This window comes from Aquarana catesbeiana, linkage group LG01 (genome assembly GCF_042186555.1).
Source record: "Aquarana catesbeiana isolate 2022-GZ linkage group LG01, ASM4218655v1, whole genome shotgun sequence".
Classification (NCBI taxonomy): Eukaryota; Metazoa; Chordata; class Amphibia; order Anura; family Ranidae; genus Aquarana; species Aquarana catesbeiana.
Genome location: NC_133324.1, coordinates 283861747 through 283880756, shown reverse-complemented (window position 1 = coordinate 283880756; position 19010 = coordinate 283861747). Strand labels below are relative to the sequence as shown.

Genomic DNA, 19010 nt, shown 5'->3' with positions numbered 1-19010 from the left:
GCAGCCAAAAAACACCTCTGGGGGTTTCATACTGTCCTGGCAAATTTTTTTATTACAATGCTTGGACTTTTTTTTTTTTACAGTAAAACAACAAAACGTACCAAAAAAAAATCTGTAACTGTCTCAAAAATGATATATAACATCTATTTGGGTTCAGTGTTGCGTGGCTGAGTAATTGTCAATCACAGCCTGGAGGTATTGTAGGCTGGTACTCAACTGGTTAAATTTCATAAAAGACATAAGAAGTATTTTGTATAGTTCTAAAAAAAAGTACTGTACAAGCTGGCACGGTGATGATTTTATCCCAGCCTGCCTTGACCTAACACACACCTAACTCAGTACAGCTAATCCTAGTGCAGTCGGCTTCTATTCCAGAGATAGGGCACTTGCAGGTTCTGACGTCATCAGCAGTCGCCCACTGGAGGTTTCTGGAAATCAGCGTAGAAAGAGGAGTGCGGGCAGCTGTCAGTGTGACCCAGAGCTAGTGTGAGTCCCAGCAGAGGTCATCATGCCCCGAGGTGGTCGCAGTGTCTCTTCTCGCCAAGCTGCCAGGTAAGATCTGATCTGCCATTCTCCTGGGAGAGGACATAACAAGGTCACAGGGACAATGTCACCACCGCAAGGGGACACAGGGACTGCATGACTGACTGTAATCTGTAGGACTGACTGGGGAACACAGGGACTATATGACTGACTGTGATCTGTAGGACTGACTGGGGAACACAGGGACTATATGACTGACTGTGATCTGTGGAACTGACTGGGGAACACAGGGACTATATAAGTGACTGGGGAACACAGGGACTATATAACCGACTGTGATCTGTAGGACTGACTGGGGAACACAGGGACTATATGACTGACCGTGATCTGTAGGACAGACTAGGGAACACAGGAACTATATGACTGACTGTGATCTGTGGGACTGACTGGGGAACACAGGGACTATATGACTGACCGTGATCTGTAGGACAGACTGGGGAACACAGGGGCTATATAACTGACTGGGGAATACAGGGACTATATAACCGACTGTGATCAGTAGGACTGACTGGGGAACACAGGGGCTATATAATGGACTGTGATCTGTAGGACTGACTGGGGAACACAGGGACTATATAACAGACTGTGATCTGTAGGACTGACTGGGGAACACAGGGACTATATAACGGACTGTAATTTGTAGGACTGACTGGGGAACACAGGGGCTATATAACGGACTGTGATTTGTAGGACTGACTGGGGAACACAGGGACTATATAACAGACTGTGATCTGTAGGACTGACTGGGGAACACAGGGACTATATGACTGACTGTGATCTGTGGGACTGACTGGGGAATACAGGGACTATATAACCGACTGTGATCTGTAGGACTGACTGGGAAACACAGGGACTATATAATGGACTGTGATCTGTAGGACTGACTGGGGAACACAGGGACTATATAATGGACTGTGATCTGTAGGACTGACTGGGGAACACAGGGACTATATAATGGACTGTGATCTGTAGGACTGACTGGGGAACACAGGGACTATATAATGGACTGTGATCTGTAGGACTGACTGGGGAACACAGGGACTATATAACGGACTGTGATCTGTAGGACTGACTGGGGAACACAGGGACTATATAATGGACTGTGATCTGTAGGACTGACTGGGGAACACAGGGACTATATAATGGACTGTGATCTGTAGGACTGACTGGGGAACACAGGGACTATATAACGGACTGTGATCTGTAGGACTGACTGGGGAACACAGGGACTATATAATGGACTGTGATCTGTAGGACTGACTGGGGAACACAGGGACTATATAATGGACTGTGATCTGTGGGACTGACTGGGGAACACAGGGACTATATAACGGACTGTGATCTGTGGGACTGACTGGGGAACACAGGGACTATATAACGGACTGTGATCTGTAGGACTGACATATTCAACATATTCAGTAGTTGGACTGTGGAGGATAGAGGCCGAATAAATGATTAACCTAAATCCAAACCAAAAATAAATCTTGGATCACTTGATATGTTCCAAAGGTCCAGCAGTGGTATTTAAAACTCTCAAGCTTTGTTACCATGATCTTGTGCTTTTTTGCAGGCTCTAGAAGTATCCATTGAACACAGTGATTTGTTTAGAACTGGGTAGTGTCTGCTTAGGTCACAAGTATTGAAGGTCACAGGTAGAGCTTCCCACAGACACCAGTTTCCCCAAACAAAATACACATTGGGGAATTTATCATACTGGAGCAGACAGGATCTGGAGCAGATGTAAATGGCAACCAACCAGCTTTTAGCTTTTTTTTTTTTCAAAGCTTAACTGAGCAAGTTGAAGATAAAAGCTGATTGGTTGGCATGCACAGCTACTACAATATGATCAATGCCCACTGTTTGAAAGTTTGTTAGTGGCAAAATGAATACTTTTAAAAGCTTGTATAAGTATACAGCTTAGTTTGTAAGTGCAATTACTAGTGCCGTTGCAGATGGTTTTAAAGCTGAACTCTAACCAGGAGGAATGGTATATTATTAAAGGCAGGGCTTGACAAATTTGCTTTGAATTTAGGAGCCAGCTAAAAAAAGTTAGGAGCCGATTTTCCAAATCAGCTGTCCGGTACCCATAATTGACCACTGCAGTCCACAAACGGTCACCACTAGATGTAGTAGAGACATATCCCAACAGACTAAAGGCTGTAATTGAAGCAAAAGGCGGTTCAACAAAATACTGACACAAAGGGGGTGATCCTTTTTCCAACTCAGTGATTTTTTATTTATTTATTTTTTTTTCTGACATGCTGGTGTTATATCTTTCACTTAGATGTTATAAGTTGCACTGAGTAAATACAGCTGGATAAAACAAAAACTGTGTCTGTCTTAATTTCAGGTTGCAAAGCAACAAAATGTGATTATTTTTAAGGGGGTGGGGGGTGATTCTTTTCTATACCCACTGTATAATCCTTACAGATTTAATCCAATAAAAGTCTATAGTAATATTTTTTTATTTCTCTGAACAGCCCAGCACCTTCTCATGCCCCGGCTCCAGCACACCCACCGCCCTCGGCTGTGTCCGTAGCTCCAGCTCCGTCTCAGGGGCCCGGGCTGATGGCTCAGATGGCTACTACAGCAGCTGGAGTGGCTGTGGGCTCTGCAGTGGGACACGTTCTAGGTGGAGCCCTTACTGGCGCTTTCAGTGGAGGTAGCTCGGAGCCAGCAAAGCCCACTGTACAGGTCAGTAATACCTAATTGTATGTACAGTGTGATACTTCTGATTATAGGCCATGTCTAAGGAAACGTGTGGGGCTGCTTGGTCCTATAATCTGAGTCTGGTCATGGGTCCTCAACAAGTGGATGCGCATTATACACGTGGCATATCAATAGCACATATCAATGTATCCATGATATGTGCTATACAGCTTAACCATTCATAAAACTGCCCCCCCCCCCATTCTTATGCTTACTAACCTGTGTAGGAAAGTTGTATATACTTGCTTATATCCTGTTACACGATCTTCCTGTCTTGGCCAGAGTGGCTGCAGGGGAGAGGAGAGAGCACTCTGACAACTGCTAGTAGGGCCTGGAGTGGTGATGTCACCCATAGGTTTCAATGGCCTATCTATTGTAAGTGCTCCCTCTTCTCCCCTAAAACTGCGCTGACTGACAAGGGAGCCGAATCACGTGACCACACCGGAGTGGCCTGAACATAGGTAAAGCTCAAAAGTGGAACTTCTGCTTATCTGTTACCCCCCCCCCCCTCCGGTGCCACATTTGGTACCTTTCAGGGGAGGGGGAACAGGTACCTGTTTTTGACAGGTACCCCTTCCCCACTTGCAGGGACGGTGCCGCTGCGCCATCCCTTGGAAGTTTGGCTTCTCTCCGCCACCAGGCCAATTAGAAAATGCAGCCCGCTTTGCGCATGTGCAATAGGGACCCGGCCGTAAAGCAGCAATGGTGGTGGCAGCACCCGGCAGCCAATCCGAAACTTTGGCTGGGGTTGCCGAAAGTCTCATCGTAGTAATGCGGGGACATTTTTAACCACTTGCCGACCAGCTGCCGTCATTATACGGCAGCAGGTCGGCACGATCCCGCGAACCTGTCGTAGCTGTACGTTGGCTCCTTTAAGCGGGATAGCAGGCGCACTGCGGGGGTTCCGATGACCGCTGGCCTTGTGCGATCACGGGCACGAGAGACAGAACAGGGATGTGTGTGTGTAAATACACAAATCCCTGTTCTGAGAGGAGATCCAGATCGTGAGTTCCTATGAGCTGGGAACCACGATCTGTCATCTCTTGTAGTCAGTCTCCTCCCTCCACAGTTAGAAAACACACATAGGGAACACAGTTAACCCCTTGATCGCCCCCTAGTGTTAATCCCTTCCCTGCCAGTGTCATTTATACACTAATCAGTGCATTTTTATAGCACTAATTGCTGTATAATTGTCAATTGTCCCAAAAATGTGTCAAAAGTGTCCGATGTATCCACCATAATGTTGCAGTCCTGATAAAAATCGCAGATCGCCGCCATTACTAATAAAAATAAAAAAATAAAAATGCCATAAATCTATCCCCTATTTTGTAGACACTATAACTTTGGCAAAAACCAATCAATATACGCTTATTGCGATTTTTATTACCAAAAATATGTAGAAGAATAAATATTGGCCTGAACTGAGAAAAAAATGAGTTTTTTTTTTTTTTTTTTAAATGGGGATATTTATTATAGCAAAAAGTACAAAATATTGTATTTTTTTTTTTTTTTTTTCAAAATTGTCGTTTTTTTTTTTTTCGTTTATAGCGCAAAAAAATAAAAACTGCAGAGGCGATAAAATACCACCAAAAGAAAGCTCTATTTGTTTAAAGTCACTGCAACTTAAAGTCACATTGATTGGAATGGGTGTCATTGAAATCAATGGGCTGCAACTTGTCATGCGACTTTGTGTCCAAAGTCACATGACAAGTCACACTAGTGTGAAGGCAGCCTCAAGCTGGAATTCCACTTTAAAACTGAACTATGTGTAATATAAACGGGCTGCCCCCCGGCACTGCAAGAATGACCTGCTTATTTCTGTCTAGGGGCACTTAACCCCAGTAATGTGGGGGCAGCCCCACTGCAATGGAGGACTTTTAGTTATTAGGGGGTTCAGCTTTAAGTGTTCCTATTTTCTCCATTCTGCCGTCCCATTGTGGATGACACGGGAGGACTGTGTTATGTAATCTGTGTAGAATGCTTACCTTGGCAGTCACATGTCTCCCCAAGGACTTCATGTCCTCCCTCCGGCAAACCTTCACTTATATATACAGCGTGTTTAGTACTTTGTGACGTATTTTGTAGCTTTCCATAAAGTATATAAAAAGTGTTGGTTGGTAGATATTTTCTCTCATTTTTATAAGAAGCTTTGGAACTGTTGGTCATTTGCTATGGGCAATCAAGAGCCTTTTCTTTCTGACACTTGTAAGACATCATGTTTGTTGTTCTCGGTATTAGAATTAGACATGGTTATTTATTTTATTGAATGTCACTGCTACGGTAGAAGTAGCCATACACATTTAGATTTGGAAAATCAATTTTTTAAATTTTTTTTTTTGTTTTTTAGGCTTTTTTTCCTCTCTGTTTTCACCTGGTGTTCTGACCAGTAACACACCTCCTGTATTAGAGTGCTTCTACTCTGGAGGAATGAGCACAGGGGCCGCCTTTGGAGAGTAGCTTTGTCATGCTGGGGGATTCGGGAGTGTTTTACTAGCAGATTTAGCTACATTAACAAATTGAAGCTAAACTCCAACTAACACTTTTTTTTAAGCAGTTAGGCTCGGTTCACACTAGGGGCGGCACGACTTGCACACGACTGCCACGGCGACTTGCAAAACGACTTCTGTATAGAAGTCTATGCAAGTTGCCTCAAGTCGCCCCAAAAGAAGTACAGGAACCTTTTTCTAAGTCGGAGCGACTTGCGTCGCTCCTATTAGAACGGTTCCATTGTACAGAACGGGAGGCGTTCTAGTGTGAACCGAGCCTAACAGCAACAGTTTTGTTCCTTTAGGGATAAAAAGTGTTACATATATAAATAAAAGCTGATCATTGTAAGCACCCCTGTTGAGTGGTAAATGCTTTGTCTCAGCTCTCTAACTGCTACAACTGCAGGACAGCTTGTTCGATTGAAAAACAACAGGCTTATTGGCAGGATCACCATGTAAAAATTGCCTAAAAAAAAGAAAGCAAATGCAGTCACAATGTCCAAGAATTGGTAAACTGCAATAAAATAAATATTTCCTTTTGGGTTTAGTACCGCTTTAAGGCCCCATTCACATCTGCCGTTTTGGGACTGCGGGCAAAATTGCAGCGATTCTGCCCGTGATTGCACATCACACTGCAATAGTGCCAAAACGCACTACCAATGTTTGGGTGCCGTTCACTTTTAATGGCACAACAAGCGCAGGACAGTTTTTGATCATCGCACCTTAAGCCTTGCAGCGATTGCATGCCAAATCGGTGGCTTTTGCCGGCGATGGCACCGTCCGAATCGGTGCGACGCCGACTCTGCGGCGCCGCACTGATTTCCAAAGGTATTTTCTGTACTTCTTTTAGCCACTTCAGGGTGCGATTTCACTAGACATCTGTGCAGGGACCCGCACGGATGTCTCTGAAATCTCCCCCCGAAGTCGGACTGACATGCGGGTATGAAGTTGTGGCAATTCACTTGAACTCGCACGATTTCAATCCCGCTGTCAGTGTGACCCTATGCTAAATCATGCAACAATCCACATTGCACAAAGCTTGTTGCTTGAGTAGGAGCGGGAGCTTCTTTTGGGCAACCGGCTTTGCGTGATGCAGTTTGCCACCATTGCCGATTTATCGCGCAACAATCGCAGCAAAACCGTACTGGGTTTGAGGTGCCACTAAAAATGAATGGCACCCAAACATGCACAGTGCGTTTTCCCACTGGTGCAGTGCGATTTTTAAAATCACGGACAGAATTGCGGTTGTGAACAGGGCCTAAAATAATTACCTAGATTTTAATTTTGTATTCACCTACCCTCAACAATTCTAATTGGCTCTGTATGTACACCCAAACAATGAATTCCTTTTTGGCCTGTAGAATATACCAGTAAGCGCATTTTGTTCTATCTGTTTAAGTGAAAAAATACTTCTGTATCTTGTCAGAAATTCAAACCTGTTCTGTGCAGTTTGTGTTTTCTCCAGGAGTTTAATTAGCCCCTTTAGTTCTCCAATGAGCTACAAAACACATCAGAGGTAAATAGAAAACACTGCGCTAACCAGTAAAATGAATGAAAGCTGCTGCATACAGTTTGACAAAAACAACAAAATAGGCATATGGAAAAATGCAGCCCATGTACAAATGAATATAGGTCTTTAAAATGGTGAAACAGTCAAGAAATAACTAATTGACCACAGGTGCCTTGAAACACAAACGTCCATAGATGGATGTAAATGTCCAACTGCACAGGAGGTATAAGTACTCCAAGGGGTGGTGATGGTCTGATGGTTGTCAGAAAACACCTGGCATCATACAGCGACTTCCCAACCGAGAAACCGGGTCCCAATGGGTCATTCAGAGAAAGTGCAAAAAAGCCTCTTACCAGATCCTGTGGATTCCCATGTCAGCGACAGGGAATCGCATGCGCAGTTTGTCACAAATGACGTGGAATGGGAGCTCAGGAATCGCCAATCTCTTGGATTGTGGTCTGTATGGATCTCGGCCGGCAACCGGATGGGTCCTCACAACGAACCGTCCTCACACCGAACCGTCCCAGCGTGCATCAGAAGTTTCACAAACGGTCCCCCGAAAGGAGCAGTTGGAGGGACTGGATCTCATGCGGTAAATGTGGAAACAAAAAGAATGTGCCTCCACATGGTGCAGATAAAAAAGGGTGTTTTTATTGACAAAAACGACCATACACAAATAAAAGCATGATCACGGTGGATAAAAACAAATGGGCAACAAAGAGAGTGGTGTATGTACCCGACGCGTTTCGACCTAGGGGTCGAAACGCGTCGGGTACATACACCACTCTCTTTGTTGCCCATTTGTTTTTATCCACCGTGATCATGCTTTTATTTTGTATGGTTGTTTTTGTCAATAAAAACACCCTTTTTTATCTGCACCATGTGGAGGCACATTCTTTTTGTTTCCACATTTACCGCATGAGATCCAGTCCCTCCAACTGCTCCTTTCGGGGGACCGTTTGTGAAACTTCTGATGCACGCTGGGACGGTTCGGTGTGAGGACGGTTCGTTGTGAGGACCCATCCGGTTGCCGGCCGAGATCCATACAGACCACAATCCAAGAGATTGGCGATTCCTGAGCTCCCATTCCACGTCATTTGTGACAAACTGCGCATGCGATTCCCTGTCGCTGACATGGGAATCCACAGGATCTGGTAAGAGGCTTTTTTGCACTTTCTCTGAATGACCCATTGGGACCCGGTTTCTCGGTTGGGAAGTCGCTGTATGATGCCAGGTGTTTTCTGACAACCATCAGACCATCACCACCCCTTGGAGTACTTATACCTCCTGTGCGGTTGGACATTTACATCCATCTATGGACGTTTGTGTTTCAAGGCACCTGTGGTCAATTAGTTATTTCTTGACTGTTTCACCATTTTAAAGACCTATATTCATTTGTACATGCGCTGCATTTTTCCATATACAAAACACATCCTCTAGTCCAGTGGTTCTCAACCTGGAGGTCGATTGATGATTTGCCAGGGGTCACCCAATCCTGGGCTGTTCCTGAAGCCTGCACCGCTCTCCCAGCATTTTTTCAGCCGCCCAGGTAGGTTGTTCCTGGAGCCCGCGGCCGCCCACTCGGCCTCTTCGCAGCTGCCCATTTAGTTCATGGCATGGCTGGGGGGCAGAGACTAGAGGTCAGCTGACTGGTGAGGAATGTGAAGTGGGAGGGGCTGGAGGAGACCCTATCTCCTGATCTCGGCATAGGTGTAATACGGTACGACTGGAAGGGACACAGGTAGCACTAAATGTCCATGGATTAGGGGCACAAATTACTTGTCTTGCCTTGTGTGCTGACAACATATGCTACGAAAATAATTTTACTGTTTGGGGTCCCCACAACTTGGGAAATTTTATCAAGGGGCCACGGTACTATAAGGTTGAGAACAGTTTGGGCTGACAGCATTTTTTTGTGATTGATTGATCGAATAAGGCCCCTTTCACACGATCGGACCGTTCAGATCCGCCTGTCAGTTTTGACGGCGGACCTGAACGGGCGATCCATGTTAGCCTATGGACCGTCGGATGTCAGCGGAGACATGTCCGCTGACATCCGACCCCGTCCGATCCGCTAAAAGCAGACGTATGGGCTCTACGTCCAGATCCGTCGCTGGCGGATCGGATCGGGTGAGATCTGACGAAAACGGACACGCTGTCCGTTTTCGTCCGATCCCTCCATAGGCGGCAGCGGCGCCTGACAAGCCCCTCCCCGCTTAGTGAGCAGAGAGGGACCTGTCATCCGCCGGCTCAGCGGAGATCAACGGACAGATCTCCCGCTGAGCCGGCGGACCGAGGCGGGCTCCGTAGAAACGGAGCCCGCCTCGTGTGAAAGGGGCCTAAGGTGTTGTCAGCCTACAACATAAATTTGGTTGAGCCAAGTGGCAGAATCAATGGGTGTTTTTCTGTATTTGCAATATCTTTAAATAGGTGAAACGTGGGGAAATGTGCATGTATTGCAGGGATGAACTGCACGTTTTTTTGTTTTGTTTTTTTTTTCTTTTTTGGTCCTGACATTTATATTAAAGTAAACCTGTTCTAGGGCAATCAATTTGACTTGCTTGCTGAGCCCCTCTGCTGCTGGTGCTTTCCCATCCATTTTTTCCCCTGCCACCCTGTTCATCTGTTGAAGCAGTGTGACCCTACCTAGCCTTCCAGGTATGGCGGGCAATATGGCGCTTTCCCATTAAAGTGGTATTAAACCCTGAATTTTTCAACCTCTTTCAGCAGCTGAAATGATCAGTTTTTGATCATTGCAGTTTCTTTATCTTGTAATCCTTGCCTATGTTCTTTTTTTAACCCTTTCATAGACTATACTATACTATACTATACTATACTATACTATACTATACTATACTATACCATACTATACTAAATAGACTAAGCCTATTTTTTGAAATTTGGTGTTTACTAGTTAAAATGCATATTTTTTGCTAGAAAATTACTTAGCGCACCCAAACATTATTATATACATTATTATATATTTTTTTAGCAGAGAATCTAGAGAATAAAATGGCAATTGTTGTAATATTATGTCACACAGTATTTGTGCAGCAGTGTTTTAAATGCAGCTTTTTGGGTAAAGGGACATTTTCATGAATTTAAAAAAAAACAAACAGTAAAGTTACTCCAATTTTTTTGTATAATGTGAAAGATGATGTTATGCCGAGTAAATAGATAACAAACATGTCACGCTTTATAATTGCATGCACTCGTGGAATGGAAACATCCCTTGTGACAGTAATAGGTGGTGACAGGTACTCTTTATGGAAGGATCGGGGGTCTAAAAGACCCCAAATCCCTCCTTTTGCATTTCAAAGTATTCAGATTGCCGCTCACGGCTTCGTTCCAGTCTGTCCCTAGCCGCCGGGGACGGCCGATTGGTCATCGGGCCTCCCGATGGAACGGGGAGACCGGTAAGAGCGCCGGGAGGCGGCGGGAGGGGGGGGGGGCGTCCCCTCCCGCTCCTCCGATATAACAGCCGAGCGGCTTTTAGCCGCATCGGTTGTTATACCAGGAAAAGCCTATCGTCGGCTCTAAAAAACAGTACCGGGATGATGCCTGCAGCCGCGGGCATCATCCCGGTGTAACCCCCGAAGGCCGAGTACGCACATCTGCGTACGCTCGGCGGGAAGGGGTTAAGCTGTTGCCATGTCTGCTGTCCCAGGTTTCCTGTTTCAGAGTGGTGTCTTTCTCTTGCAGCACCCAATGGAGCCCCTATTGTATGCAGAGACTAGAGTTGTGCCTCCCTACACTATGTGCAATAATAGGAACACACAGCCATAGCCTAGGAAGGCAAGGCCTTCTCCTGCTCCTCCAGGACAGGCTGGAGATTGCACTGTCCAATGTTCTCTCTTTCCTGTGAAGGCAGAAAGCAGCACTGAGAGAGCAGGAGTCAGCAGCATTGAAAGTTGTAAGCTGCAAATGCTGGAGTAAGAATTTTAACAGTTTACTGGTGAATGTTTATTTTATTGTGATCAATGTATTAAATTTAAAAATTCAGAGGGTTTTAATACTTCAGTCTTTTTTCTTATTACAGCCTCTTCATTGGCCTGTGTCTACCATGTTGTTTAAGGCAGTTAATTACGGTTATAAAGTTCATTCTTTTGTTGTTTTTTTCCCATAGGAGGCTCCAAAGCCCCCCACCTACGCCCAGCAGCCACAGTCTACTTATGGTCCCTGCCATTATGAATTGAAGGAATTCTTGAACTGTGCTACCAATAATGATGACCTGATCCTGTGTGAGGGATTTAGTGAAGCCCTAAAGCAGTGCAAACACAACTATGGTGAGATATGAGGGAGGAAGGGAAACTGATATGGGATTGTTTTCATATATCTTTGTACTGAGACTTTTTGCAGGTGGAAATACCTAATAGGTGATTACACTTATGCCCCGTACACACGGTCGGACATTGATCGGACATTCCGACAACAAAATCCATAGATTTTTTCAGACGGATGTTGGCTCAAACTTGTCTTGCATACACACGGTCACACAAAGTTGTCGGAAATCCGATCGTTCTAAACGCGGTGACGTAAAACACGTACGTCAGGACTATAAACGGGGCAGTAGCCAATAGCTTTCGTCTCTTAATTTATTCTGGGCATGCGTGGCACTTTGTGCGTTGGATATGTGTACACACAATCAGAATTTCCGACAACGGATTTTGTTGTCGGAAAATTTTATAGCAAGCTCTCAAACTTTGTGTGTCGGAAATTCCTATGGAAAATGTGTGATGGAGCCCACACACGGTCGGAATTTCCGACAACATGCTCTGATCGCACATTTTCCATCGGAAAATCCTATTGTGTGTACAGGGCATAATGGTTCCTTAGGAGCATGTAAAAAAAAAAAGGCTCTTTCCTGGGGAGTGTATGCAAAATATTAAAAAAAATGTTTTGGTAGATTGTTACTAGAGATGAGCAAATAATGGAAAATCTCCTCCTGTGATTCAGTGGAGAAGTCCCCATCGGTCTCATATCCATGCTAATTAGTGGACTGGTAAAAAGCAGACTAATGGACCATCTGGTGAGGTCACTGTTCTGTTTGCAGGATGGCAGCAGGACCCCACCAACATGAAGCATAGATTGCTTCCTTATTATGCTCACTACACACTCTACAATCTGTCTGTACAATCTCCTAAACTCATAAGCCAGTTTGCTACCAGTAAGACAAGCCTTTGCACTACATAGTTGTTGGTGGAAATAAAATTGTAAAGTCAGATTGTAACGTTTGTTGAGCTTTTGGCAACTTGCATCACAAGGGTAGGAATTCTCGCTCCATAACCCTCACAACTACTCCGGTCCTTCCTCTATCCTATTCTCTTCCACTCACATCTTCAACCTTCCCCTCCCCTCTAAAGAAGGTATAGATCACCCCCATACTTAAAAATCCCTCACTGGACCCCACCAACCTGAACAACTTAAGACCCATCTCATTGCTCCCATTACGCTCAAAATATTTAGAACACTTAAAGCGGAGTTCCGCCATTTTTTTTTTTTTTTTTAAAGTCAGCAGCTACAAATACTGCAGCTGCTGACTATTAAAATATGGACACTTACCTGTCCAGGGCGCCCGCGATGTCCTCACCCAAAGCCGATCTGTCCCGCTGCTCTCAGGTGGAGGCGCCGCCATCTTCGGTAAGGGAATCAGGAAGTGAAGCCTTGCAGCACAGCCAATCTGTTCATGTGCTGACCAGAAGCATGCAGATAGGAAAAGAAAGCAATTATCGCTAGGGATGCTGGAATTGGAAGCATCAATACTGCAGTGAGAAAGTATACAGCCAGTATTACTGATAGTAGTAGACATGGACAGGGGTGTATGGTATGCTTGGCTGTCTTCCTGGCTTCCTCAATGTAATTTTTCACTTGTTCTTTCTGCAGGTATCTCTTCCCTCATTTAATAGTCTTCTGGGTCCTCGCTGGACAGTGAAAAGCCATATCTCAGCAGCATCAGTATCTTTTAATTCTCTACCCACTACATGCCCAGAGAGCATTGCCTATGTTCTGGAAGTTACCTTTCAGTAGAATATTTAATAAATATATTTCTATTTTAATTAAGCTTTAATTGTCGTGTGTGATTTATTTGTAGCACTAAAAATCGGTCACAAAGTAATTTAATAAAATAAGATAAGATCAACGGGTATTTTCTGTAATTCTGTAATGTAAACGAATGCAGCCACCACATTTAAGGACTTAATAAGCTGCAATATATTACGTTTTTGTTTTTTGCTTTGCTTCAACGGTTCCCTTCCTGGTGCCGGAATCTTCTTCTGGGTGCTGGTTTTCAGCTGTCTTAATTGGCTTAATTGACGTCACTCCTGCGCATGCGTGTGCAGCTCGGTTTACATACAGGGAATGCTGCAAGTAGGCAGGTAGATGTATTTTATTGCATAAGAGACATTGCATGTCTGCTCTGCTATAAAGAGCCGGTCTGCTTGCAGCTTTTGACAGTGGAGCTTTAGTTCCACTTTAATCTAAAAAATCTCAATATTTATTACCATAATAAAATAAAAAAGAGAAAGTTTGTAAATTGTGACCGTTCAATAAAAACACAATACAGTTACACAGAACACAGAATTACGGTATATAACTTCTGGGCATAAGTTCATTTATCCCAACACTCAGGCACTCTGCAATGTAAACTGAGCAGCTCATTGTACATTCTAAAGAAGACTGCACACAGACAGGTAAGTTTGTTTTTTTGCAGAAGAAATTTAGTGGGGTAGATTTACTAAGATTGAAGAACTACAAATCTGGTGCAGTTGTGCATGGTAGCCAATCGGCTTCTAACTTCAGCTTGTTCAATTAAGCTTTGACAATAAAACCTGGAAGCTGATTGGTTTCTATGCAGAGCCACGCCAGATTTTTGCTCTCTCCAGTTAGTAAATCCTCCCTGCATGTCTTTTCTGCAATAATATAAAAATGTAAACAGAAAGGTGTTTTATTTTTTTTCTCATGTACTATTTTAGTCCTCCTTCAAAAATAACTGAAAATGTGCTTACATAAATGACACTGTTCTTTCAGCAGTTGTCTGTCTGCATTGCTTAATTGAGTATCATTGTGTCTGTTTGTCACATACTGTACATGTACACATTCATTTTGAATAGTTTCCAAATGTCCCTCAGTTCCATAAATAGTCCCTTGATTTGAAAGTTGGTACCTGGATGTCCGCTCTGATTAGCCACACCAAAAGATCTCCTATTCTGGTTTTTAAAATCGTAATGCTTTTGTGGCTTTAAAGGGACTCAATCATCTGCAAAGCAAGGCAATTCTAATTAGTATATAGAAATATTAAAGTGCAGAAGCTCTGCTTCTTTACTGCCTGCAATGCACTATGTACCCTTTACTTATTCACATGTCTTACAGACATCTTTATACTATAGATTCTGATAAGTCACCCCCACAATCACTGAGTCAGGTTTGCGGGGAAGTGACCCTTGTCTTCAGCGTGCCCCTCCCCCCAATTTTGAGGGCATGTGGCCTTGTATGGTTCAGAAGAGGGGTAATGCAGGTTGCCTCTCAAAATCCATACCAGATCTGAAGGGTTTATTCTTGATTATGGAGCGGTCCCCATTTTTGCATGAGGGCCCACCTAAAATCCTTACCAGATCTAATGGGTTTGATATTGATTTTGGGTGGGACCCATTCTAATTCCTTTTTTTTTTTTTTTTTTTTTTATATATATAAATTTTATTATATATATATGTAAAGTGAAAGAGATATATATATATATATATATATATATATATATATATATATATATTATATAATCTGTGTGTGTGCCCGTGTGTGTGTATAGATATATATATATGTGTGTGTGTGTGTGTGTGTGTATATATATATATATATATATATATACAGTGAGTTAATATGATTTTAAACATTTTTTTTCCCTTTTGTAAATGTCACTTTTGCTATATTTTACTTTGATAGTGCAAATTCACAGTTAGGGGACTCCCAAGCAGTTTTTTTTTTTAATTAGGAATAGTGCATTCTTAATGTTGCACTTTCAGCTATACTAAATTCATTGCTCCCTTGAATTTTTTGTTTTTGTTTTGCATTGGTATATGTCCCTTGGGGCAGACCCTATTGACTTTGAGAGGGCTTGAATTTGGCACCCAAACTTTTGATGTTTGGCCAAACCACATCAAACTGAATGCAGGTAAGTTTGGGTCATCACTAGTTTCTATATGTAACAGAGAGGTGTGAGGCAATGTCAGAGGAAAGCACATTGGACGGCAGTGCAGCTCTCACATGGTGACACAGACTGGGGGAGACTTACTAAAACTGGTAAGCTGTGCATAGTAACCAATCAGCTTCTAAGTTTTATTGTCAAAACCTAATTGAACAAGCTGAAGTTAGAAACTGATTTTATTACTATGCACTGTAGCACCAGATTCTGTGTGCACCAGTTTTAGTAAATCTCCCCTTGTGCTATGGAAGATCTCACTAGAGACCTGGATACTAGGGACTGATATATGTTTGCTGACCACAGGGGCATTTCAGCCTAAGAAGACCCTAATCAGCCTGTTCAAGGATTGATTATAAGGAAAAGACACACATGGATGGATCTGACTTATCCTGATTCTGGTGTGATGCTAGAAAAGCCATAATATATATTATATTATATAAACAACTACAGTATAATAAAACGCTATATACATACAAGGAGATTAAACCATTCACAGTAAAAATGCTCATTAATATATAAATTGTGCACCAAATGAAGAAAGATTGCAACATTGTAAACCGATATAATGTAATAAATCTAGGCATGCCCTGAAATAACCCTTCCTTAATGAAAGCTCATATCTACCATCTAGTGGCAGAAATAAATATTGCAGTTGATATGTGCAAGAATATAATCTACTGTATGGTTGTAGGTAAACTGCTAAAATACAAATAATACTAGGAATATTACAGTTTTAGTCAGATACGATTTTGATTTTTTTTTATATATATTAAGATAGATTTCTGTACTGTGTATATTTTAGGGTTTTCACCTTAGGGTCCCAAAGCTGTACCTTCAAAAAATGTTTTGCAACATTAGATGGGTGTGTCACATCAGGATTAACTGCACCGTATATGTGGCCTTATCAGTTCAACATGTCCTAGTCAGTCCATTGGATGATTTTATTGTATATTTTGGATGCCAACCCTTAGCTTGTATACAGGGCTGTCCATTGCAGATTTACAGGGGGGGGGGGTCACCAAAGATGCATACATCCTTCCACTAACTCATGATGAAGTTGACTAGGAAAGGAGAAATTTGTGAAATGTTTAAGTAAATGACTAATTACCCATTTGTAATTCACATGCACCTTTCTTAGTCACAGTGGCTAAGTGGTTAGCACTTCTGCCTAGCAGTGCAGGGTTGCTGGTTTGTATCTCAGCCACGGCCCTACCTGAAGTTGCATGTTCTCCCTGCTCCTACATGGGTTTCCTCCGGGTACTCTGGTTTCCTCCCATATTCCAAAGACATGCTGGTACTTTAATTGACTCTCAAAATTGGCCCTAGTATGTGTATGTATGTGAGTTAGGGAAAGAGGGCAAAAACTGATGTGAATGTATAATATATATGTAAAGCCCTTCATAAATTGACAGCGCTATTTATTTTGATGGTAGTGGGAAACTTTTGAAGAGAAGTTTGATTTTTATGTGGCTTCCCTAATAAAAGACATTAAAGGCATCAAAATTAATATCCAACAACATTTATGATCAAGGACTTTACTGGTACCAGAGGGAGACGGTCACAGAAATGTTCTAAAAATGTTATTACAAAATCCAGTAAAAACATTTTTAAAAGAGACATTGAAAAATGTTCAAAATGCGACTTAGGCCATGTCCATAGACAATAATAGATTAACTTTGCTGTATATTTCAAGAGGTCAAACCTCTTTTCAAGGTGACCTCTTGAAATATACAGCAAAGTTAATCTATTATTATCGCATTTTAAACATTTTTCAATGTCTTTTTAAAATGTTTTTACTGGATTTCAGTTTTTTTATTAAAATGTTTTTACTGGATTTTGTAATATTTTTTTTAGAACATTTGTGTGACCCTCTCTCTGGTTCCAGTAAAGTCCTTGAGCAGAAATGTTTTTGGTGGTTGGTAATATTTATGGATGAGGTACCCTTGTAACAAGCCGGCTTTCTTTTAATATTTGTATATCTAAATAAACATATTAACAAAATGAAATTGTCTCAGCTGTATAGCTTCCCTAATGATTTTAGATCTGTTGATAGTCCCCAAAATGTCCACCAGCTCTTCAGGTTGGCCGGCTCTTCTGCTGTGAAGCAGCTCTTGGTTTTGTAGGAGAACTGAAAGGAGTTTCTTTGGAGGCTCGCAGTTTCTTGTTGATAGAATTGCGCGATTTGTCCCGCACATTAGGATTAGACAGTTTTTGTAGTCGTTCTGGCAAAGAAAAACATACATAGTAATCTTCAACTCTGGAATTACATTTACCATTAGAATCCAAGAAGTTAGGAGTTACCAAAATACTATAGTGCTCAATAGTAGGTAAAGGCATGCCTTCCAATGATTTCAGTGCAGGGTGGACATAAATAAAATTATTGTCTCCGTTAGGCTTCATGTACAACCTCTCCTGAACGATTTAACGTGACAGATAGTAACTGACGTTTAAAATGTCCGTTTTGCCGCGTTTACATGCCGCATCTAGCAGCGTTTTGCCGTGTTTGCGTTTAGAAGCGTTTAAAAAAAACAAAAACAAAATGCGGGTAAAGGCGAGTTACCGCGTTTAGCTGCGTTTGGCGCTTGAAATGCCTCTAAACTCAGCTTTTGAACCCATTTTTTGCGTTCCAAAAAAAAACTTCTAAACTCAACTGCCTAGAAACGACTATAAACTACCCTGTACTGATAAGATAACACAGAGGAGAGTTCAGGAGCAGCTGAAAAAATGCCCAACTGCTCCTAAACGTCCGTTTATCAGCAACAGTGTCCATGAGGCCTTACCAAATCGGCTAATTTACAAATTTTTAGCCCTCTCAGCTATAAAAAGTTAAGTGTCGGCTCACATGGGATCGCTCCAGTCGCGCTCCATTCGCTCCGATTTAGAAAAAGGTTCCTGCACTACTTGGGGTCGACTTTGGAGAGGCTTGCATTGACTTCTATTAAAGTCCTTTGCAAGCCACGCTAAAGTCGCGTTGTACCGGCGGCTTCAGAGTCGGGCGACTTTAAAGCTACCCCAGTGTGAACCGAGCTTTACCAGTTTAAACTGAAATATCTAGACAGCCTTTATATACAATGATTGAGTATGAGTAATAATAGTATGTATGATAATATACGTTATTATAATATATATTATTATCATTAATATGATAATAATAATATAGAGTATTAATATATTAAATAGTGTAAGGCCCTATTCACATATCTCCTAGCGGGAACTTGGGTTTCTGCTAACAATTTTAAATGCGTGATTCACTCGCACTTCTGTGTGTCACGCATAGGGCAGCCTATTCACTTAAATAAGCCGCCCTTTGCGTGTTTGTCGCTGCAAAGAAGCTCAGGGCCCGAATTTTGGCCCTGAGCCAGGCATGTTTTTACACTTATGTTTTGCCATGATTTTTGCACCTTTTGCCGTGCAACAATTGCTGCAAAATCATACCTTGTTTGGGGTGCCATTCAGGGTTAATGGCACCCAAACGGGCATCGCACATTTTGCCAAAATTCCTAATCACCCAAATGTTAATGAGGCCTAAAAGAGTAATCTATGTCTGTGCAAGATAAAAAAAAAACAG

At 42.5% G+C, this 19010-nt stretch overlaps 2 protein-coding genes across 5 annotated transcripts in view; one reads left to right on the top strand and one right to left on the bottom strand.

Annotated features, from left to right (window-relative positions):
• The first annotated feature begins 387 nt into the window (after window positions 1-387).
• CHCHD10 (coiled-coil-helix-coiled-coil-helix domain containing 10) lies at window positions 388-13308 on the top strand. The gene is made up of 4 exons (XM_073629193.1): window positions 388-552; window positions 3024-3237; window positions 11375-11534; window positions 13132-13308. Exons 1-4 carry the CDS (start codon window positions 509-511, stop codon window positions 13149-13151), a joined length of 438 nt encoding a protein of 145 aa, XP_073485294.1. The 5' UTR covers window positions 388-508; the 3' UTR covers window positions 13152-13308.
• The window catches only part of LG01H22orf15 (linkage group 01 C22orf15 homolog), a 623789-nt gene continuing 616519 nt past the window's right edge, over window positions 11741-19010 (bottom strand). For 3 of the 4 annotated variants that reach the window (XM_073629188.1, XM_073629191.1, XM_073629190.1), the window contains one exon: window positions 11741-17664. In XM_073629188.1, coding sequence (XP_073485289.1) covers window positions 17519-17664 — 146 coding nt within the window. In that variant the 3' untranslated portion in view covers window positions 11741-17518. The remainder of the gene's footprint in view (window positions 17665-19010) is intronic. The other variant, XM_073629189.1, reaches the window with a different exon arrangement.